Source organism: Nuphar pumila, chromosome 7, assembly GCF_984573655.1.
Source record: "Nuphar pumila chromosome 7, dmNupPumi1.hap1.1, whole genome shotgun sequence".
Lineage (NCBI taxonomy): Eukaryota > Viridiplantae > Streptophyta > Magnoliopsida > Nymphaeales > Nymphaeaceae > Nuphar > Nuphar pumila.
In genome coordinates, this window is record NC_143255.1 from 35,556,993 (window position 1) to 35,582,235 (window position 25,243).

At 39.6% G+C, this 25,243-nt stretch overlaps 1 protein-coding gene across 5 annotated transcripts in view; it reads right to left on the reverse strand.

Moving 5' to 3' along the window:
- DEG7 (DegP protease 7) overlaps positions 1 to 25,243 on the reverse strand; it is a 196,239-nt gene that overhangs the window by 94,613 nt on the left and 76,383 nt on the right. For all 5 annotated transcript variants that reach the window (XR_016433313.1, XM_090014208.1, XM_090014209.1 and 2 more), the window contains exons 7-12: positions 18,855 to 18,944; positions 18,527 to 18,592; positions 18,286 to 18,342; positions 18,090 to 18,155; positions 9,992 to 10,099; positions 9,720 to 9,800 (exon numbers count right to left, since the gene is read on the reverse strand). Coding sequence is in view for 4 of the 5 variants with exons in the window: in XM_090014208.1 (XP_089870334.1) it covers positions 9,720 to 9,800; positions 9,992 to 10,099; positions 18,090 to 18,155; positions 18,286 to 18,342; positions 18,527 to 18,592; positions 18,855 to 18,944 (468 nt within the window). In the remaining variant the exon portion in view is untranslated. The remainder of the gene's footprint in view (positions 1 to 9,719; positions 9,801 to 9,991; positions 10,100 to 18,089; positions 18,156 to 18,285; positions 18,343 to 18,526; positions 18,593 to 18,854; positions 18,945 to 25,243) is intronic.

Below are 25,243 nucleotides of genomic sequence, written 5' to 3' on the forward strand. Positions count from 1 at the left end.
GCTCTTGATTTTGCAAATGTCTCGTTACTGCCTTGCCATTGCAGATGATGCTCAAGTTTTCGCTCTTTGCATGTACTATAAAGGCATCCTCATAGAGGATGCAAAGGCATTTACTGCTCTCCCTCTAGTGACAAGAGTTGAGTCGAGAGCTTAACGATACATCCTCGTCTAAGGAGAGGGATACCTCGCAAGGATCCTGACTCTTCGAGTAAGCAGTCTTTCAGAGTAGACTTGATATTTTAGGAAGTTGTGCAAAAGCATCAAAGACTGCCCAAATCGAAGTATTTGGAAGGATGTGATTGGTTGGTTCTGTTCGTCTATCTGACATATCTCGGGTAAATCCGAATTAGGGCTTGAGCAAACTTCTTAGCGAGAGTTCTGTTGAGAAACATGTATCTTGTCCATCGAGACCGGTATCGAGTCATGCGAGGCATGTAGATACCACAATACCGGATGAGATTTTAGAAAATCGCATGTCAAATGTTGGCACAAGCTGTTGGCTGTTTCAAAAGATAAAGAATGTCAAAAGTAAAGTTTGAGAAACATTACATCTTTGTCTATGTCACATGGGTGCGGGTGCGGGTATGCGGCACTTCCAAAAAACCCGAGTGAGGGGGTGCGGCAGGGGCAAAAATGTAAAAAAAAAATTATTTATATATATATATATATATATATATATAAAATTTTGAAGTTTTAACAGTTTAACATTTAACAGTTAACATTGTCATAATATGATTCATCATGCATGCAGTATATCAACCTAAATATCAAATTATCAATCAAATAAGTAAAGCAATTATATAAATCGACCTAAATATCAATCAAATAAATAAAGTATAAAAGAACTAAATTACATACCAAAGTATATCCTGATGAAGTAATGAATGTTAATAATTTTCTTCTTCATCATCAAATGCATCATTAGAAAGAATATTGGGCTCAGCTAAATCCATGTTTGTTATATTGAAATCATGTTCTCCCTCGAAGTCACACTCTTCTGGGTTTACATCCTAAAATTTGGATGTTTCTTGTCTGCGTTATAAACCCAATTTGAAAATGATAAATACAATACAAGTATATTTAAATGAAAACTAAGAAATAATCAAATAACTAAGAGAGCAAATTAGTACCTGTATTCATCATTGTTTCGCGAAAGTAATCGAAGATTTGAATGAATATATATTAAATCCTCTGCATGCCTGCTGGTGAGTTTGTTTCTCTTCATATTGTGGATTTGAGAATATGTGCTCCAATTTCTTTCACAACAAGATGAACTAGCAGGCTGCGATAGCAATCTTAATGCAAGACGTTGGAGAAGAGGTGTTTCTGATCCAAATGTTGACCACCATGTGATAGGATCTATATTATCTTCTTCTCTCGCGAATAATGTCGGTCCATATAATCTCGAAGATGAAAATTTTTCAAACTCTTGTGTGACTTGATGTAGAAGATATGTTTCTGGAAAAAGTCTTGTCATGCACATATTTCTATGTCTTGATAGCTCTTGGTCTAAATTTGGAGGGACACGACCAATACCACCAGCCCGCCACTTATTTGCATAATATTTTGGATTAAGAGAATGTGCCATGCAATGCAAATGAGTGTTGCTCTTATCCCATCTTCTGACTAAAATTGAATGAATATGATTAAAAAAATCTGAATCATCCAATGCAGGATTTTTTTTCTTCATGCTTGAAAACTATAGCTTGTATTTTTTCAATCATATTATTCTACATTTCATAAACTCTGTGAAGCATGGGCTCATCCTTATCAACTTCTGTTAACATTTCTCAAATAGGTTGCGTAAATTGAAAGAAGTATATCACTCTGTCCCAAAACTCATCATCAAGAATGAATTTTTTAATTTCTTGAGCCTTGATATCATCATCAGCACGATAGAATGTCCAATTTTCATCAGTCACCATGTTAATCAAAGCATTCTTCACTCTTTTAATCCTCTTCATCATCACAATGATGGACGCAAAACGTGTTTCAGCGACCTTCAACAATTTCAAATCAGAATGCCTATTAAATATAACATTAGCACGATGATGGTTAACAATAAAATTCCTAATGCTTTTGACATTTCTTTCTAAATGTTCAATCCATGAACATAAAGCATATGCTTCTGAATTTTCTTCTTTTTGGGGGTTGCAGATGCTCTTTAGGACTAGATTTAAGCTGTGTGCTACACAGAAAGTCCAAAAAAATATGAGGGTACTCACTCTCTAAACTCAATGATGCACTTTTAAAAACTGGAGCGTTGTCTGTAATGATTTGTAGCACTTTCTGATCACACACTTCTTTTATCACTTTTATAAACAATACCTTCAAATACTCTGCATTTTTATATTCCCCAGATGCATCAACTGCTTTCAAGAATATTGGGTCACTAAGCGAACAAGCAATGAAATTGATTAATGGACGCCTTTGAATATTTGTCCATCCATCATACACAATAGAAACTCCATTTTGCTCCCATGAATATTTTTTAATCTCTAGCAACCTCTCCACATTTGCCCACTCTTCTGCAAGAAGTGTGGTTCGTATTTTTTCTGAACGTGGAGGCACATAACCACTCAAATTACAATTTGGCAAGGATGTTACTAAATCCTTCCAATAAGGATTTCTAGCCGCATTAAATGGGAGTGAACCAGAATAAAAAATACCTCCCAACTTTTCTATCTAATTCTTTTCTTCCATATGTATTGAATGTTGCTTGTATCGTTCCTCTACCTTCCTACATTGACTTTTCTTTTTTTTCAGCATCTTCTTGGTGGCTTGCAAATGGCACACTGACTGCAGAAGAATCGGCCATTGCCTTTCTCTTCTCATATTCTTCTTGTATTTTCTTGTATTGTCTTCGCATTGCCTCATCAACTTTTCTGCAAACTGAAATGTCATGTCATGGTATCTTCAACAAATGAGCATTCACTCTTGTGTAAGACCCAACAAAATCTCTTTCGCAAAGCTTGCATCGAAATCTCTTGTTTCCACCACCTCCTTCTCCAGTTTTTGCAATTTTATCTACATGTACCCATAGTGGCCCCACATCATCAATCCCACTGCAACTATCAGCAAAACTAGCAGCAGAACTCACATGTTGGGATGAGGATGACGCAAGTCTTTTCCCTTTATCCGTCATTTTTATCCTGAAAACACACAAAAAAATACATTAAAATTTTCAAATCAATTATACTCGACCCCCTCCCCCCGTCGAAAACACAGGGAGAAGGGGGGGGCTCAGCCCCTCCCCTGCCAACCCAACAAGAGAGCGAGAGCGAGGGGGGCTCGGCCCCTCCCCTGCCGAAAACAGAGGGAGCAGGGGGGGGGGGGGGGGGGGGGGGAGGCTCGGCCCCTCCCCTGAAATCAAAGGGAGTAGGGTGGGGGGATCGGCCCCTCCCTTTCCAAAAACAGGGAGGGGCTCAGCCCCTTCCCTACCGAAAATAGAGGGAGCAGGGGGTGCTCAACCCCTCCCCTGTCGACCCAACAAGAGAGCGAGAGGGGGGGCTCGGCCCCTCCCCTGCCGAAAACAGAGGGAGCAGAGGGGGCTCAGCCCCTCCCCTGTCGACCCAAAAAGAGAGCTAGAGGGGGGAGGGGCTCGGCCCCTCCCTTGCCGACCCAAAAAGAGAGCCAGAGGGGGGAGGGGCTCGACCCCTCCCCTGCCGACCCAAAAAGAGAGCCAGAGGGGGGGGCTCGGCCCCTCCTGTGCCGAAAACAGAGGGAGCAGGGGGGGCTCAGCCCCTCCCCTGCGACCCAAGAACAGAGTGAGAGAGGGTACATACCTGCGAAAGGAGAGGAGGAGCCTGGGAGGTGGAGTTGGGGCGTCGATAGGAGAGAGCTCGAGCTCAAGGAGAGAGGAGATGAGAGATTAGGGCAAAAAAAAATTGCCCTAATCCTCCTTTTCATCGGGGGAAAAAAAAAATTTAGCGCCAAAACACTGGACAAAAATGACCCTGGGTGCGTTGACTGCACCCAGTGCCGGACCCGCGTCGCGTCGACGCAGGTGCGGCACCTGTTTTGCCGAGTCCCTGTGACTTAGATCTTTGTGAAACACTTTTGTTGAGGCTCCTATTGAGGAACTATACCCTTCATCCTAGAGTACTTGTAGTCGTCCACTACACGTTAGTACTGCGATGATCGGGTGAGACGGTTGTGCGACCTCGAATAGTGTTAAATGCACAATGTTGTAAACACATAAAAATGAGATCGCCTTTACAGGTAAGATGCTCATTTGGTCAAAAGACCAGAGCATATAGAATAAGTCGTCAGTTAATTTACCCCTGACGCACTCATTCGCCCTTGTGTTTCTGTCAAGGGAGGGGATGGATCGGTACAAAACGCCAATGGACATGTTAACAACCACCCCACGGGCAAAGATCCGGCCTCCCCAATCATTGGAGTTAGGGAAAGGGACTAACAGACATTATCCTAGGTGGTAGATCTCGTGGACTTCTGCAGAAATTAGATGCATTCGTTGCCAAGTACCTGCCTTTGGGAAATCTTCTCTCGGATAAAGCCGCCCCCTTAGGAGCGGACTCAACTAGCTATTCGGGTTATTGAAAATACATAGAATAACAGACGCCCAAACTAGTCTCAGTTGTTTCTGCATTTTGCTTGCGCGTACCCGCAAGCCAGTAATATCGAAACATAAAGTTCGTTCAAACTGGTTGATTTGTCATGAGACTTGCTTGTTGCGTGGTAGTTCACAGCTTACGATCAAATGAATCGTCATGCTGCATTTGATAGTTATACTGCTTACTTGCTTTGAACGGCTTATTTGTTTAACTGCATATCTGCTTTAAACTGCTTAGCATGCTGAATTAAATGCTCTTAATTCAGTTTCCTTTAGTCTCTCTTGTGCACCTACTAGTTTTTCGCGAAACTAACCCATTTTATGGGTACAGGTGATGATTAGGTACACCACGGGTGATGGCGTGATGGCAAGATGGCTTCAAGATTTCCTTTTCCTGCTCTTAGCTCTCGTCCTGGACGTTTTGGGTTCTGTTACGGATTTTCCTTTAGATATCCGAATTTTGTAGTATTTGGATACTTCTTTTAATGAAAGTGGCTTTTCCAAGTATTTTGCAAGTAACATGGATTGTAAGTTTTGGTTCTTTTAGCTAACGTGCCCAAAGTTGTCAGCTTGCCTTTCTAAATTCAACAAAAAAGCAGTCTTCCACTGATTTCATAAGCAAACTCTGAAATGAAAGATATTTTTCTAGTCTCTTGCCAGTTTTCTGAAAGGTTCGCAAAGTTTGAAATTTTGGGGTGTTACACGTTAGGTCACTGTTAGGACCCTTCAAAAAATAATAGTTTTTAAATATTTTATACTTGATTTGAACCGTTAGATGCATTTATGATTGTTATTGAACGGAGAACATGTAATTGATTAAGCATATTTATGCTCAGATGTGTATTTTAAAGAGGTAAAAAAATCATTAGTTGATATCTTACTAAAATTTCATGATAAAATGTTCACATTTTTTTATATCAAATCAATTTAAAACAAAGATTATTTCTCAATAAATAAGTATTGATAAACGCATCTAATGGTTCAAATTGAGTATAAAACACCTAAAACATTGATATTTGAAGGGTCTTAATGATAACGTAAAGAAAAAGGGGACAGGATGAACCCTGTTCTCATATATATATATATATATATATATATATATATAATGATGTAATAGGTAAATACACTCTGAGGGTATTTTTTTCATTTTACTTGTGTAATAGTATTGTTCATTAAGAATAGTTTTCTTTTATTTATTTTCTAACTTTTTATTTTAAGACTTTTTGAAAATAGCATGGGGTCAAAAATCTATAGAGTCGTTGGGGGCTCCCCAACGGTCACATTTGTAACCGTTGGGAGCTCCCAACGACTCTATTGGGAGCTCCCTAATAGAGCCCCATGCTCTCCCTTTGTGTATAAATAGGGGTTGAACCCCTCTCTTGTAACCAATGTTTATCTTAAGCATTTATGCTCAATAAAGATGAACATTTTTTATATTTTGTGTTTTTCTATTTAGTTTCATAATGTGTTATATGTACTTAGTGCTTGTGTTGTTGCCCCATGTTGGCTAGTTGATTTGTGCTTGTGATCTTGTAAGCCGTTAGTGACTTTGGTTTGTGTTTATGCACTTTTGTGATCATTATCTTGTAAATCCCTTAGTGGCACTGTTTTTGTATTTTCCGCTATTTCATTACATGGTATCAGAGCCAAAAATTTCTTCTTAACATTTTGCCTCTTTTGGGTCTTGGGATTCCTTGGTTCGAGTTTGTGCTTTGTGAAGGATTCATGATCATTGTGTGGCTTGGATTCAAGTGAAAACTACACCTGGTATGTATCTTATATCTTTAAGTACTTCTTGTGTTATCTTTTTCATGCATTATGCACGAAGAAGCACTTATTTTCTTTAATCTTAAAAATATATATATATGTTTGCCTTTTCTATTAAAACAAAAAAAGCTTTGAATGTTTTTTTTATATTTTGTTGGACTTGTTCTTATAAGGTTTATTTGTTTAATCTTATGAAAATAGATATATGTATGTTTTTTTAAATCATGTTTGAATCTTAATTTTTCAAAAACTTGCTTTATTTGATATATGTGTATACAATTTTGTTGGCTTTTGTTCTGTTATTGAACTATGTTTTGTTCTTTCTTGAAAACTTGTCATATTTTAAAATAACTTAAGAAATTTTAAAATAATGGTGTTGTGTATTTCATAAGTATGATCTTATGAAATTTTGCTTAAACTTGTTTTTAATTTTTCTTTTTACTCTTGGTGTATTAAAAGTAGCATATGAAGTATTACAAATTATGATCTAACTTATGAAAAATAATTTTTATATTGATATCTGATCCTTATGCACTTATGATTGCCTTACATGATGAATAAGATTGTTTATTCGTGCATAAGGTATTAAGCATATCCTTCGGATTAAATCTATGTTGTATTTTCAAACTTTCGGTATATCTCACCGTAAATTTGAGGGGGAGTGATAAGTTGTATATATATATATATATATATGTGTGTGTGTGTGTGTGTGTGTGTGTACATAATGATGTAAGAGGTAAATAACTCTAGGGGTATTTTGTCATTTTACTCGTGTAACAATGCTATTGATTAGGAACAGTTTCTCTTATTTATTTTTTACTTTTTTATTTTAAGTCTTTTTTGAAAAGAGCATGGGCTCTATGGTCAAAAGACCATAGAGTCGTTGGGAGATCCCCAATAGAGCCCCATGCTCTCCCTTTGTGTATAAATAGGGGTTGAACCAGAGTTACCGGAAGCGCCTAAGTAAAGGGGGAAGCGCGCTTTGGAAGCGCGAAACGTCGCACTTCCGAAGCGTGAGGGGAAGAGTCCCCCATTTTTGGGAAGTGCGCTTCCCTTTTATGGGAAGTGTGTTTTCCTTTTATGGGAAACACACTTCCCATTTATGGGAAGCGCGCTTCCCCCCACGCTTCCCCATTTTTCATTTTTTCGCTTCCCCCTCGCTTCCGGTTCGCTTCCTAGGTCGCTTCCGGTTCGCTTCCTAGGTCGCTTCCGAGACGGTTCGGAATTTTCTTCTAAGTGGTCCCATGCTTTCCCGCTTCCTACATTTTTTAAAGTGCCTCGCTTCCCGCTCCCGCTTCCCGCTCCCGCTTCCTGTATCGCTTCCCGCTCCCGCTTCCTCGACTGATAACTCTGGGTTGAACCCTTCTCTTGTAATCAATGCTTTTCTTAAACATTTATGCTCAATAAAGATAAATATTTTTTATATTTTATGTTTTTCTATTTAGTTTTTTAATGTATTATATGCACTTAGTGCTTGTGTTGTTGCCCCTTGTTGGCTATTGTTTTGTCTTATAGTAGACTTGTGATCTTGTAAGCCCTTAGTGACATTGGTTTGTGCTTATGCACTCTTGTAATTGTGATCTTGTAAAATCCTTAGTGACATTATTTTTGTATTTTTTGCTATTTCATTACAATGCATAGGCGTAAACAACAAAAAGAAAAAAGAAAAAAAAAAGATAAAAAGGGAGAAAAAGAAAGAAAAAAAAAGAGTGGAGGGGCGAGAGGAGGAAGAAGAAAAAAGAAAAAATAAGGAGAAAAAGAAAAAATAAAGGAAGAAGAAGAGGAAGAGGAAGAAAAAAAGAAGTCGGAGGGGTGAAAGGAGGAGAAAGAAGAAGAAAATGAGAGAACAAAAAAAGCTTTGGGGGTGGGAGAAAGAAAAAGAAAAAAAGAAAGAAAGGAAACAAAAATATTTTAAAAAACATGATAACTAAGTCTCTGCGGCCTAGGCAGGGACAGCCTAAGAACTGCCTAGGCATATTAGGTCGAAAAATAGGGTCTCTCGCCTAAACCCATAAGCCCAGGTGGTAGCCTTACGCTTAGCCCGCCTAGGCGGAGCCTATGTGCAGCTTTTGACAACTAAGCCCTTGACTCATTTACAATGAAGCACAAAACCAAAATTGACCCTACATGATAGGGTTTACAACATTTTCAAATTTTTATAGCTTTGTATTTTACGTAACTCAATTGTGCAACATCCCAACATGCAAGGGCAAGCTAAATCTATGATGAATAAAGAATTATTATCTTCATGAAGTGTGCTCAATGAGAATAGGCACATACAATAGAGAAGGAGAAGATATGGTAAAAAAGTTTTTATGGCTTTTAAATAGTGAAATACAAATATTTCAAAAAGAGAGAGTGGAGACACATCCCAACTTAAGCACCATCTATGTCACATGGGTACGGTACGGGTGCGGGTAGGAAGGGTACAACACGGCAATTTCAAAAAATGTGGTTATGATTATATATATATATATATACAAAATAAATTCAAAATAAACTGAATATAATCTAAATATATATATTATATCTAAAATATAAAGTTATAAACTGAAAATATAATTATAAATTATAAATTGAATAAAACTTATATGTACGGAGGGTAAAACGGCTTCTTCAGGTGTCGGCGCGTGTCAACACAAGGACACGTGCGTCGACCAGGTACAAAGGGAAAAATGGAGTGTCCGTGTGACATAGAACATCATTTGATGAAGAGAAAGAATATAGCGCCTTCTACCCATAAGTATCTCTTCAATTCCATAAAAATCCAGATGACAGTGCTCATAAAATATTGCAAGAATGTGCTTCAGACGTCATAACCATCGAAACGCTTCAAAATAAAAAGGTCAAGGAAGTTGTTGGAAGCAGCGGTGCTGGTGGTACTAGTCCCATGGCGGAAGCCTAGACAAATAAGCTAAATTGTGTGTCTACAGCAATACTGGAACCAAGGATTTACATGCCACTTAAAAAGTGACAAACAAAATAATGTCTACTGGTAGCAATGGAACCTTTCGAGAGAAGAAAAAACCATATTGAGTTAGATTGACCATTTACTCTCTTGAGAAAAAAGAAATATTGAGTTAGATTGACAATTGACTAGGTAACAACTTATAGTTCTTTTCAAAATAAAAACAGAAAATCTTTAGCCCATGATATTTTCAAATGTTGATCACTTTTATGTCTCATTCCTGTGAAACCTAAAATAGAGGATATTAAAGACATGCATAAGCACCATATGCAGCACAGGATTATCGTCATGACTATTACAGGTATCTCATCATTTAAAAGTTGAAGTGACTGAAAACAATGACAAGCCACACATAAAATACTCTGTTTTGTGCTCCGGAAAAAAATACAATTAAAAAAAAACACTTACCTGTTGATATGAGAGAGGATGGATAACAGCACCACTGACTTCTAAAAAGTAGCTAGGAGTTATAGAATGCAGATCTTGGACCTGAATTGCTTCAAATTTAATTGTCAAACTTCTAAATTGCTTAAAATGAAAAAGCAAGAAAGCACCTATCTAAATAAACAATTGCCTAAAACAAACACCCCTGAATAGTTTTGCAATGAAAAGAAATTTCAACTCTAAGACAACAAAAAAAAAGAATGTTGACAAACTAAAAATTGGATAATTTTACTTACTTGCAACTCTATGTTCATGGGAGCACCACCTCTTTCAATTTCCAAAATAATTTGTTGGCCAACATTATCATCTAATATCTCCTCCAGATTCAAAAATTGTGTGTTAACCTACCATCATACAAAACGCATTGTACAAAAGAGTTTATTGACCCATCTAAGTAATACATAAAAGCACTTTGATCATAACATGAATCCAATTTATAGAATGAAGACTGTCTTCATGATTCCCACAAACCAAGTACACGCCAGATGACCTTCGTACATAGGACATGTAAACAAATATAAACGAAAAAGGAAAATACCACTATGAAGCAAAATTTCAGTCTGAAATGCTTAGATGAAATAGGCAAAGCAGAAATAGAAAAACCTAAAAGAAATGAGTGTATCTTAGTAGAGGCCCACAAAAGAATGAAGTCATCCAAGAAATGTAGATGGTTCAGGATCCAGGTTTTAACTTCCAATGATAAAAATAAACACGTGAAGATAAGTGACCATAGCAGGGTTGCTAACAAGGAAAAAGAATAGAGAAATGATGCGAGAAGCTGAAGCAAGAGACTAAGTTTTAAGTTCCAATAACCATAATATATGTCTATCTTTTCTTTCAGTAACTCGATTCTGATTTGAAGGACATGATTTCTGATGCATAATTCCCTTTTTTAACGACAAAGTTCCCAGCTGAAGCGGGTAAATGTATAATTCCCTTTTATTTGCAAAAAAAATCTTGAAACATACTTCCAATGTATTTTCCCTGTGAATCTGAGCACAGGCTTTTTAATTTTAGAAAAAAAATGGTCTCAATCATTGCACAAAGTTTTCTGAAAAAATTAGGGAGTTTCACTCCTATTTTTCATAAATTATATTCAATATCTTATACAATCATCTATCAAAGTGAAAAAATAGGTGAGGGTCCCTAAACATTAAAATGTACAAGATGAAAGGCATCACCCGACTTTAGCCCCCTAGACAGAAACAAGAGAACATGACTCTTAGCTAACCTACAGCTCTAACACTATTTTACATGCTTAGAGACACACACTAGTCTCCACAAGACCTTGTCAAGACAAAAGACGCTCAACACAATCTAGACTCAGATGCATCTCCTCAAGTAAACTCCCGGCTGCCTCTTATTTGATGTTTTTCGACCCCTTGGCAATTCCTCTTACATAAACACAAGTGCAAGATGGGTACTGGGATATTTTTGATATTTTACTCAGAGAAACTGCCCCAGGCGCAGAAACCTAGTCATGCTGGCTCAGCCTGCCGTACGTAGGGTCACTGTCCTGTAGGCGTAAAACTCTGAGGGCTTACCCCTCGATCATCAACTACTAATCTACAAATATAGTCAACCTTGGACACTTTTGATCCCACACAAACCACATGTTTACCATATTAATAAAATGGATAAAACCCAGTTGACTCCTAGCCAGGAGTTCCTAGTACCTGTTGAGAATAGGTGGTTTTTTAGGTTAAGTTATTCTTTATTAGAGGTTTTCTGAAATACTTTTTTCATAAGGACTTAGATGTAATTTCTCAGTTTTTGCCTCTCTCTCTATTTAATATAGAGAGAAGCCCTAATCGTGGTTAACGAGTTCTATTGTGCAGTTTCTCTCTCTCTCTCTCTCTCTCTCTCTCTCTCTCTCTCTCTCTCTCTCTCTCTCTCTCTCTCTCTCTCTCTCTCTCTCTCTATACAGGTGGTTGTACATCTCTTCTCATTCTACATGGTATCAGAGCTTCCGATCGTGGGATCGTGATTGTGATCGTGGGAGCGTGATCAACAGGAACTGGTTGATTGGGCGCGTGGATCGTGATCGAGATCGTGGAATCGTGATCGTGGGAGCGTGATCAACAGAAAAATCTTCCTACGACTTCTTAAAAATCAGGTTTGAATCTGGTTGATTGGGGGAAGATCTGATAACAGATCTGGGATGTTACCCAGATATGTCGTCAGATCTAAGGAGAAGATCTAGATCTGTTCTCCTCGTCGGGATCTCCTGCTGCGACCTAGTGTTGCCGAGTCCAGTTCCTGCTATGACGTGAATTTTTTTTTGGGGTTCGTGAGTGGTCGAAGGGTGTTCCTGCTGTTTGGGAGCAGCACAAATCTTCATTTTCTGTGTTGCCGTGATTGCTGAGTTCTCTCCTGGTCGAAGGGTGTTCCTGCTGTTTGGGAACAGCAAAAATCTTCATTTTCTGTGTTGCCATGAATACAGATCCGTGATTGCTGAGTTCTCTTCTGGTCGAAGGGTGTTCCTGCTGTTTGGGAACAACAAAAATCTTCATTTTTTGTGTTGCCGTGATTGGTGAGTTCTTCCCTGTGGTGATTGCTTGTGATCGAAATATACTTGATCTGTCTAACTGTGCCCTGAAGATTTACTGGATGTCGTGCCTTACATGTTGGAGAACAGCAGGTGTAGTGAATATTAGTTTTTTGCGACTGCATTCTATCATTTGTCGTGATGTGGTTGGGTGCAGCAGTGTTCGTGATTCCTGTGGTATCAACAGCAACTGAATTTTTTTTTGGAAGCATGGTAGCTTAAGGTACTCTTCTGTCGTGGAAAATAGCAGGTGTGATATCCTGCTGTGTTGATTTTTTGTTTTATGTGTGGGCTGCTGTTTGTTGTGGAAACAGCAGGTGTGATTTTCTGCAGAGTTGGAAAATTCCTCTTGAACACTTGTTGTTCAAGTGAGGTAATTATTCTTTTTTGGTTCACATATTCAATATGGCTGAAACTTCGAAATGTGATTCCAAAATGGAACACATTGGGGAGTATAAGGCTTTTGCCAACCCCTTCTCGTAAGGCTCTTCCGTAAGGTTGAATGAAACCAACTATGCCAGGTGGTCCAGAACTTTTATGATGTCAGTGTCTGGACATCGTCGAAAACATATTTTGTTGGAAGTCGAACCCACTGAGAAATTGGGAAAATATGCTACTTGGGATGAAGATAGTGACATAGTTATGTCTTGGATCATGAATAGTGTTGAACCCCATATTGCAGATGGATTGATCTACTATAATACAGCCAAACTGATGTGGGACAATCTCCGTGATACATACTCACAAGAAACGAATGTTAGTCGTATCTTGCAAGTCGAACAGGAAATATATAACTTGCAACAGGGAGATCAGACCTTGGCCCAGTACTATGCCTCTGTCAAAGCTGCGTTTGAAAGACTTAATGCTCACCGGCCTCTGTGTTGCTCGAAGCAAAAGGATCATCAAGAACAAACCATGGTTGCTCGTTTTCTTACAGGTCTCTCTTCATATTTTTCTGTTGCAAAAGTTCAAATGTTGACTGGTTCAGATGTTCCGACTCTTGCTGACGCTTACAATCGTCTGAGTAGACTTGCGATATCTCTGCCACAATCTCAGCCTGTGACTCAGACATCTGCTCTTGTTGCCCCATCTAGTTATGGCCGTGGAAATATTCAGAATATCAGAGGACGAGGACGTGGACGTGGACGTGGTATGGGAGGCAGAGGAAAGCTTCAATGTACATTCTGTGGAAAGTCTGGACATTTAGAAGATCGTTGTTGGGATAAGCATGGTCGGCCAATCTCTTCTGCATCAAAGTCATATAATCCTAAAGCTCATGTTACTACTATTGAGGCAACTAATGCACAAGAGAATCTCACTACAAATGAAAGTAGTATCACCCTTAGTCGTGCGGAATATGATGAGTTGATTGCTCTCCGACCTTTGAGTTCCAGTTCTCCTGTAGCTGGTATTGCCTATTCAACCGGGAATCATCTCCATCCGAATGATAGTAAGTGGGTTACTGACTCTGGTGCATCCAGACATTTGTGTGGAAACTCTCGTGTTTTTTCAGATCTAAAGGTCATTAAGGCTCAACTTGGAGTCTCATTAGCCGATGGGAGCTCCTCCCCGGTTGTTGGTCAGGGAAATATTTCTATATCCTCCTCATTACAGTTGAAAAATGCTCTTCATGCTCCAAACTTTCCTCAAAGTTTACTTTCTGTTAGTTGCCTTATAAAAGAACAAAATTGTAGAGTAATATTTGATCCAATGGGTTGTCATTTTCAGGATTTGCTGACGGGGAAGAAGATTGGTGGAGGCTATGAAGAAAATGGAATTTACTACCTACATCATCCAATGGGTTCTGTTCATGCTGCATTGGACCATTCATTCAGCCCTGTTCAGTGGCATCGTCGTCTTGGTCATCCTTCATTGTCAAAGTTTCGGTCGGTCTTTCCTCAGATTTCTTCCACCACATCATTTCAGTGTGAAGCATGTCAGTTGGGCAAGCATCATCGAAGTTCGTTCCCTTTGAGTCAGAGTCAGTCTAGTAATAAAGTTTTTGAACTTCTTCATGCAGATGTATGGGGTCCTAGTAAGATTCCTACTAGGACTCAGTGTCGGTATTATCTTGTTATTGTTGATGATTTCTCTAAGTTATCATGGGTATTTTTAATAAAAGAACGATCTGAAGTTTCAAGTCTTATCAAATCCCAAATTCTTGAAATAAAAACTCAGTTTGAATCTATTGTCAAGATTGTTCGCACTGATAATGCTCTTGAGTTTAAATCAAAAGATTTGTTACAATTTTACCAAGATCATGGCATCCAACCACAAACTTCCTGTGCCTATTCATCTCAACAAAATGGGGTGGCTGAGCGAAAACATCGACACCTCCTTGATGTTGCAAGGACAATTATGATTCAATCCAATGTTCCTGCGTCATACTGGGGTGATGCGATTACCACTGCTTGTTATCTGATCAACCTCATGCCTTCGTCTTCTGTGGGTGATCAAATTCCATTATATATCCTAAAACCTAATGCCCCACTTTTTTCTTTCTCACCAAAAATATTTGGATGTGTCTGTTTTGTTCATAAACTTGGCCCTGACCGTGATAAATTAGCAGCTCAAGCTACAAAATGCATATTTATTGGTTATCCGAAAAATCAGAAGGGCTATCGATGTTATGATCCTATTTCTCGCCGAGAGTATGTCAGTGCGGACGTATCTTTCCTGGAATCCTCTCCATATTACTCTAGTTCCGGTTCTCCACTGCAGGTTGATCCAGCTGAGTCTTTTCCATTACCTATACCTCCTTTTCCTTTGGAATTTGTGCCCTCCTTACCGAACCAAACTTCATCCTCTTCCAGATTTAATAATCCTCCATTGGTATATGTGCGTAGAGCTCCACTTCCGCAAGAGCCTTCATCTTCTTCTTCTCCTGAGGTAAGTTCTACTGACAATAGTGTTCTTCAGGATGATGATAACAGGCCTATTGCTCTACGAAAAGGGACAAGACAATGCACCTTATATCCCATAGCTCATTTTGTCTCCCATGCCAGAATTTGACATAAGATGAAGTCTTTTATTTCAGCCTTGTCTGCTGAAACCATTCCTCTGAACTATCAGCAGGCAGCACTTGATAATCGCTGGAAGATGGCTATGCAAGAAGAAATGACAGCTTTGGTATCTCAGCATACCTGGGATCTAGTTGATTCCCCAGCAGATGCTGACATTGTTGGTTGTAAATGGGTATATACAATAAAGTACAAATCTGATGGTTCTATTGAAAGGTACAAGGCCAGATTAGTTGCGAAAGGATATACCCAGACATATGGAATTGACTTCTTTGAAACGTTTTCTCCTGTTGCACGGATGGGTACCATCCGTCTTGTTCTCTCAGTAGCTGTTCAGCATGGCTGGAACTTGTGTCAATTAGATGTGAAAAATGCATTTCTTTATGGGGATCTCTCTGAGACTGTTTACATGCAACAACCTCCAGGTTTTGAGGTTGAGGGGGAGTGTCATAAGGTGTGCAAATTGAGAAAGGCGATTTATGGCTTGAAACAAAGTCCTCGTGCATGGTTTCAAAAGTTGTTTGAAGTGATGTCAAGCTTTGGTTTTAACAGATCAGCAGCAGATCATACTCTTTTTATAAAGAAAACTAGCTCTGGCATAGTTGTTATGGTAGTATATGTGGATGACATCATTCTTACAGGAGATGATGTGAAAGCTATTGAAGCCACAAAAGCTCATCTTCACAAACACTTTGTTACAAAAGACCTTGGTTCACTCAGGTATTTTCTGGGTATAGAAGTTGCTAGAAGCCGTGAAGGGATGGTTCTGTCTCAACGAAAGTATGTTCTTGACTTATTAAAGGAAACAGGCATGTTGGAAGCTAAACCAGCAAATATTCCCATGAACCATAAAGTTCAGTTGGTTGAAGAAGGGTCAAAACCTGTTGATAGCAAACGCTATCGCTCACTAGTAGGGAAGTTACTATATGTAACTGTGACCAGACCAGATATTGCTTTAGCAGTAAGCAAAGTTAGCCAGTTCATGGACAAACCAACTGAGGTACACTGGAATGCAGCCATAATGATTCTCAGATATCTAAAGTCCTCTCCTGGAAAGGGGTTACTGTTCAAGAAAGGTGGAACATTGGAGATAGTAGCTTATTCTGATGCTGACTATGCTGGATCTGTAGTAGATAGAAAGTCTACCACAGGATTCTGTGTGTTTCTGGGAGACAACTTGATTTCATGGAGAAGTAAGAAACAAAATGTGGTTTCCAGGTCGAGTGCAGAATCAGAATATCGGGCTATGGCCCAAACAGCTGCTGAATTGATATGGGTTCGCACTGTTCTTAATGATCTCCAGGTGAAGGTTTCCTCTCCAATCACCATGATGTGTGATAACAAAGCGGCAACATATATAGCAAACAATCCTGTCTTTCATGAGAGAACAAAGCACATTGAGGTTGATTGTCACTATGTAAGAGATATGATTCAAGCTGGTCATATCACTACAAAATACCTAAAGTCTGAATACCAAGTTGCAGATATGTTTACAAAGCCTCTTGCTAGGCCTAATTTCTCGAGATGCTGTGACAAGCTGAGCATGATAGATATCTATGCTCCAGCTTGAGGGGGAGTGTTGAGAATAGGTGGTTTTTTAGGTTAAGTTATTCTTTATTAGAGGTTTTATGAAATACTTTTTTCATAAGGACTTAGATGTAATTTCTCAGTTTTTGCCTCTCTCTATTTAATATAGAGAGAAGCCCTAATCGTGGTTAACGAGTTCTATTGTGCAGTTTCTCTCTTCCTCTCTCTCTCTCTCTCTCTCTCTCTCTCTCCACACATGTGACTGTACATCTCTTCTCATTCTACAGTACCAATGCTCAATTGCATGTTTACAAGTGGGAAAGTATCGAGATTTGCTTCCTCAAGACCAATAGTGGGAAGAACTTACCCATACATATTTTCTCACGTGGAAATAATGTCTTTTTTGGTTATTTTGCTTTAAGAAATGAATCACATGTTTGTAAAGCTCTAAGCCTCTAAAGAACTTTCTTGCTTGATAAGAAAAGGTCTACTATCTCAGATGAGAAAGAAGCTCACAGGCTTTGCAAGCATGCCCCAAAAGTCATATTACACAAACATGGGTATGGGATCCTATAGAAGAACCATATTACATAGTTGGAATCCTTCGGCTAACAAGGCTCATTGGGTAAAAAAGCATTCCAGAAATATTTCAGTTAACAGCCAGTAAGACATTTATATTAAATCACTCGATCTATTCAAAATCTCACTCCAGAATCATGGGCCAGAAAAGGAGGCTCCAAAGGACATTTGTTTTGCTATGATGGCTATCCCAACTCCCAAGTTACTTTGCAAGGACCACAATTCCAATACACTTATACATAAGACAATCGGTCAGCTAGTCATCACTTTTCATGCTGGTAGAAGTTTTAATATCTGAAAATAATTTTTCCAGATAGTCAAATCTCAAGATGACTGCACCTACATAAGTTAAGAGCTAAAATTTTCAAAAGGATGGAGAAGTAAAGTCATGTCTATGCAGCATGCTACAAAAGGAACTTAAAACAAGACAAATGAATTTGCAAGAAGAGGCAAGACTACAAAATGCAGCAAACCATAAGACAACCATGGATGACAAATAGCATTATTTGAGAAAGCCACTTTCAACTCCATGTATTTTTTCAATGGAAAAATTAAAGAAAAAATTTTATAGAACATCAAAAACACTAAATTTATCAAATTGCGAACACTTTCCAATTCAATCTTTAAATTCCAATAAGCATCCCAGTCAAGATGTATTACCTCCCCATTCACCCGAACAAGTATGTCACCTGGTTCCAAATGTTTATGTGCAGGGCCACCTGGCACCTATAACAGTGGTCTCCAAGTTAGACTCGCTTACCAGAATATATATATGCCTCATATTATAATCATTAAAGAATTAAGGCCATATCTAGAAATATCAAGACAACTAAATGCCCGAATATAGAGGACTTACAACAGAATCAACAACAAGCATTCCAGTCTCACTAGGAGGGGACGCCTGTCTCACAATCTAATTGGTGCAATAACCACAACAAACATCAATAACATCCACCAATTAAAAATAAGAAGTTGAATATCTCGCAGAAAATGAAAGATCCTGAGTTGATAAAGCAGTGAACATTGTCAAAGAAATGGAAAGAAAAAAAGAGAAACGACATTCATGATAGAAAATTTATTGCCAAGATGTCACTTACCTGCTCTGTTTGATGTTGAAGTCCAAGTCTGCGTGTCTCATCAAACCCTTTGTGAAGAAATGTCATCTATGACACATTCGTAAGTGAAAAGAACATTATGATTGATCTTGATTGAAAAAGGACACTTGGACAGACCAGCCGGTGACAAATAACTGAAGCACTATGTAGGCAATTTATTTGCATGATTACATGCAAAAGAATGATTCTTGGAAACAAATACTTATCTGCTTTTCTTTCTTATTTTTTTCTTTTATGTGCACCAATGGAAAAGTTCCATTTGAAGTACATGAAGATAAAATTAGGGGAATGAAAACCGCATCAGACAAACCTGGAGCGTGCCACGAGGAATAGTTACCATCTGCCATCTGCTTCCAGATGCATCCTTACTCTCTCGTAGAAAAGTTAATGCCCTTACAACCTGAAAAGGGAAAATCAATTTTTTTATTTAGCGGTTAGAGGGCATACATCCATCCATTAATTATGGTAAGTAGATAATTTTTTAGATTCTCAATCTTAACAACCCAAACACGTGACTTTTCAGACTTGGATGATTGTTATAACAGTGAATCATTCTACATGAGGAGATAGAACAATAAGCTCGAAGTAGAATGGTTACTCATAATAGCAGGTACAAAATTTTATCTAAGCTGGCATGTATCTTTTCCCATATTGATTGGTCTACTTACATTTTATAATTTTGGATGCAATTTACATAAATGATCTTATGTAGTTTTAACTGATTAGGAGAATGGCTGTATCAATGAGAAAAATAGTAGCCAAAAATGTAAACTTGCGAATAAGGAAAAGAGAAGAGAAATGTACACAAGAATTAATGCTCCTAACAAGCGAAGCATTTAAGCCAGGACATAGCATCTCCCATAGTAACAACACTGATCCAGTTAAGATGTAAGAAAATTCTTACAGAAAATGACAAAGAAGAGAACATTTATGAAAAAAGAAAAGAAATACAGAAGGAAAATACAAACACGAGGAAATGATAGAGGTAGTGAAACCACCGAGAGTTGGCTCACAAGTATCATGAATTGGAAAGCATCTTCCATAGTAACAACACTGATCCAGTTACAATGTAAGAAAATTCTTACAGAAAATGACACAGAAGAGAACATTTATGTAATATCGTGTGCTTTTACACTAAGTTAAATTCTGGCTTTTTGAAACTTTGGCTGTGTTGTAGAAAAATTGATAAATACTCGATATTAGGTGGTGTCAAATGAATCTGGGCTTGGCGAAATTCGAGTTAAATTCAATATGATAAAAACTTTTATTTTTGACCTTTAATATCAAGCGAAATTCAGGCAAAATTCGAGTTAAATTCAAGCGAAATTCGAAGGCAAAATTAAGTTATATATCATTAGATGCGCCTTGAAATTATGAATTCAACGACATTTTACTTTTCTGAATTCGGGCTACGGTTGGCCCGAAAATCACATTTTTTCAAAAAAGGCCCGCCTCGATGAGACCGGGCCTGGATTGGATCGAACAGGATCTGATCCGTATGATTCAAGTTAATATGGATTTGGACTAAGTCCAAGACCCATATTAATTAAGATCTGATCCAGTTCAAGACCTATATGGATATTGGATTTGGATTTGGATCTAGATCCATATCCAAAATCTAGGCCAGCGAAATTAAAGCTTTAATTTCAGTATAAAGGTTTAATTTAAGGAAATTTAAAGTTAAAAAGGCTCCCAAAGGGGTAAGACACCCTCTAAAATTTTTTGGATATTTATTAATTAATAATTAATTAATATTAATATTAAAAATAATTAAATTCCAAATTTCAGTTAGATATAGTAGTTATCAAACAATGGGGTGGCTAGAAGAGCCCAATTTAGTTGAGTAAAAACTAAACAAAAAGTAAGTAAAGAAAAAAGGAAAGAAAAAAAAATAGAAAAAGTCAACAAAGGGATTAGAAAAGGGAGAGCTAAAGATAGAGTCCCATATGGGGAAACTCCATCTCCCGGCCCATATGAGAATCCAAAGAGGGGGCGTCACCCTCTAGAGGGCCCCTCTATTATAAAAACTCAAAAAAAAAAAAAAAAAAGAAAGAAAGAGAGGGAGAGAAGAGAAAACCGTGGGAGAGAAAGAAAAAGAAGAAAAGAGAAGGAGAAGAAAGTCTTCTTCCTCTTCGGTCATCATATATTTTTCGATATTTTTCAAACTCCAAACAAAGGTACGGGTTTCTCTCTTGATTCGAATGGGAAGGAATAGCGTAAGGAAACGTCATGTAATGTTTTTAGTGGAAAAGAAAAAGAAGGAAAAAGGAAAAACGAAAATCCGACATGTATATATATATGTGTATATACATAATGTTATATCGATTATGTATATACATATATATAGAGATTTATGTGGTGACTACCTTTTCCAGTCACCGTGTGTGTGTGTATATATATATATATATATATATATATATATATATATGTATATATAGGTAATGTTAAATCAGCCAATAAACTTTACTTGGGCTTATGTATTGATGCAGAGCAGGATCGACCCAGATCCATACAGCCTGACCAAGGCAGGGGACCGGACCTGCACGATGGGATCGAGGATCGGACCCAAGTAGTGGATCTGATCCAGATCACAGTACCGAGACGCAGGGATGAGGTACCCCTGCGTACCTACTCCAGACGAGCAAAGACCCGAGCATCCCAGATCCAGCAGTAAAGAGAAATTGTCTCGGGTCCAGGACCGGACCCGAGACCCGGATCCAGTTGCACTCCTTAAAATACCCTCTTCTAGGGTTGCGTGCGGGGGAGAACAAAGAATTTTCTAAGTCTTTTTTTTCTTTGTTTTGTTGCAGTTTTCTTTTGCTCCTGTCTTCACTTTGCTTTGCTTTTATTCCAGCCGCAAGTTTCATTTTTGCTTGTTACATGTCATATTCATTATAGTCTTTACCGATCTCATAATAAAGTATCGCTCGGATCGATTGATCCTATTTTTTGGTTTCACGTTTCCTTTGAATATTCGTGGCTACTCGATTGACTGTGCATTGGGAGACCAGCATCAACGTCAACCCATAGCGTGACAGCGTCGACTCCCTCGATGTTGTAAAGAGCATCAACGACGGCATCTTTTACGTGAAGGTTTTGGCTTGCTCGCTGCATCAAAGTGGTATCAGAGCACCAGCCCTCCTTCGTCAACGACATGGCGCAAGAAGCGAGAAACGATCCTACAAGCGGGAAAGAGCGGGAGGAAACCGACAACAAGGATTCGATGATGCAGATGATCAACATGACCAAGATCCAAGAAAACATGCTACACGTAAGCAAGGACATAGCCGGCATGTCGAAACGACTCTATGGAATCGAAGATCGGATCGTGGTCAACGAGTCGTCCGGGGAGGCGGGCGCGGCTTCTATGCTGAAAACGGGAGAGGGATTGGGTGACGGCGCAGACTGTCAAGTATATGCTACCGCAGCCAAACCAGGCCAGCCGATCTCTCGTGGTCGCGCCACCGCCCCGAATCCGGTACCTTCCCTAACGAGGGACCTTGTCACGGCTGCTAATCTAGCCGCATGTGCTTGCCAGCCAAATCACGGGTGTGCAAGCCTAGCCTCGTGCTATGGTGCCCCAGCATCAGCCCGGGCCTGGTTCGCAAGGCCCCAGCATGACGCTGGGCCAAGCTGTTGGCACAGCAGCGTCAGCTAGAGCAGGGGCTGATCAGGCCCACTTCCCCGAGCCTGCGCGTGGAGGCGCTGCTGCAGCCCACCAACGTGCAGGGGGTAATGGGTCCTTGTGGATGGGTCCGAGCCCGAGGGGGTCCGGACCAGACTATGTGACAGCGGGACCCAAACCCAGATCTCGGGGACCATCCTTTAGGTCCCAAGAAGCGGGTCCAAGTCTAGAAGCCCCGTACCCGACCTACCCAGTTGGGTTCGGTTCGCCCCGAATCAAACCCAACCCACTGTTTTTGAGCCCCAAAATAGATCCAGTACCGACCCAAACCTATATCGGACCCGGACGGAGATCCAGTTTGAATTTGAGTCGGGTCAAAACCAGACCCATCTTGTTATGGATCAAGGATCGAGTTCAAACCAGGCCTTCTCACACCACAACTCGATCCATGATTCTACCTATCCCATTATGGGTCTGACGAATAGCTTAGGTCTTGACCCGATCCAGATCTAATCGGGTGAATTATCCCAATATTATACCAATCAAACCCAATACCCATACCAGACTCAATCCATTAACCCATCCAGATCCAGAACTTCGTACCATACCCGACCCATCACCCCTATCCTAGCCAAACCCATAACCCAAACCCTTATTATCTTGTTTCTACCCACCTAGAGCCTAAGACCCGACCAGCCCTTTCACCTTTAGCAGGACCTCCTGTCATACTGATGTCTCAACGCCGGCCGCAGATGGTTCTCACTCACGAGCGGGCCAGACAAAGACCGATTCCTATGCAGATTCAGCAGGGGCCGGCGCGACCTGAGCGTCGACCACACGTCGTGGGAGTTCATCAGCATCAGTTACCAGACGAGCAGTACCGTGGAGAAGGAGATGAGGTTGTGATGGATGATGACGCTTTCTGGAATGAGTACCCCACAGGAATGGTGGAGACCCGTCAGCAGAGAGCACCAGAACACCCGAGCACCCCTCCACATACGGGTTGAAGCTAGACCTTCTGGAGTTCGCATGACAATTCGATGTGGAGCAATTCTTCGACTGGTCTTATGTCGTACAGTTCTTCTTCGACTACCACAGTCGTTGAGCACGTGTCTCTCTATCGTCCACTCGGTTAAGAGGCCTAGCACAGACATGATGGGTTGAGTTGCAGAGGTCGAGGGAGAGGCAGGGACTAGAGCGCATACAAACATGGGAGTGAAAAAAGGTAAAAAAGGATCTGACCCGGGATCCGACCCGATCCATGTAAAGATTGTAAAGATTGTGTACAGAGTATACGTTTACCTTTAATCGGGTTTGGATACACTAGACCCGTATCCATATCATGTAAAGTAAAGTTATAAATGCATTGTTTTAGGTCACGATTTCATACAGAAATCGTGACAGTCGCAGACCCCTTCTTGCTTTCGCCTCTCTCTCTCTCTCTCTCTCTCTCTCTCTCTCTCTCTCTCTCTCTCAATGCAGGTACGGGTGGATTTCTAACATGGTATCAAAGCGGTGTTGAAGCCTGGCCTGAGATCGCCTTCTCGTCTGCGTGCGTCTTCTTCCTCCTTGTTTTCTTCCTCCTTTTCTTCGTGTTCTCATGTTCTGGTAAGATCGATAACGTCTCCTCCTTCTCTTCCGTCAAGATCTCCTCTTTTCTTCCTTGTTCTTTAAGATCTAATTCTCTCTGGAATCAAAGTGTACTTTCAGTTGGATCTGCCGACGTGAAGAGACGCAGACCAGTTTTCCCTCCCTCAAACTGAATATTCTATTTGCTAAAGTTAATACTTGTGCTATTTCTGTCTACATAAACTCTTCTACTCTTCTTCATTTTCTTTCTTCTCTCGTTCTTCCCTCTTCTTCTGAATTTTTCTGTGTACCCTGTTCACGTGAATCCTGTTCACGTGAATCATGTTCACGTGAACCCAGATCGTGAAAAACGAGGGGTTGTATTTCACGTGAATCGCTGAAATCGATTCACGTGAAACATCAGACCAATTGTGTACCCTATTTCAGTTTCTATTTGACATTGCCTGCTTGATTCCTTTTTACTGTTGTCGTACGCCCGATCTCCCTTTGTCCAATCCCTTTTACGCATCCATTTCTATATATTCAAATATATATTTGTCGTGTAGTTTTTTTGTTTCTCTTATTGCTACTCGTTTGAAAATATATCTAACGTGGGAAAGTTTTTTTAATATCAGTTTTCTAAAGAGCATAGAAAAAGGTTCAGTCTCTCTATTCTTATTCTCTGAATCTGACAACCGCAAAAAAAATGAGCATTTCGTGAACACACTTGCTGAAATTCACTCTCTATGGATCCCTATTCCCTTCAATCAAATATTTCTTCAAGTTTTCTCAACCAACTCATTTCTGAAAAGTTGAATACCTCAAACTTCTTGATTTGGAAGAGACAAATCATTCCTTTTATAAGGAGCCAAGGTCTCTTAGGTCACTTGGATGGAACCATCCCAGTCCCACCAGAATTTGTTCTGAGAGAAGAGAAAGATGATCAATGTGCGAGTTCGATCGTATATGTCAAAAATATAGAATTTTTCAATTGGGAAAGGAAAGATCAATTTGTTGTTGCATACATCACCACAACCCTGTCTCAAGAGGTCCTTATTGTCATTCCCGACAATTGTACAGCATTGCAACTCTAGGAGCGACTGGTTCAGACGTATTCACAGGTTTCACAAGCCATGATGGTTTTTCTAAAAAGAGAATTTCAGTTGCTAAGAAAAGATTCCATGACCATCATGAAATATTTGAACAAGATAAAGACCATCACAGATCAGCTTGCAGTTATAGGATGTGTCGTTAGCGACAATGACATGGTGCAACAAACTCTGAGCGGATTGGGATCTGACTACAATATGATAGTCACTTCACTATTGTGCCTTCCTGTTCTTCTTACCTTTGATGAGCTACGAGCCAAATTGATCTAGTATGAAATAACTCTTAAGGGATTCTCCAAAGAAACTCACATTCACCCAAATTCTCAAGAAGTTTTTGCCACAGAAGTGACTTATGGTAGAGGACGGGGACGAGGAGGACAAGGCTGAAGTGGACAC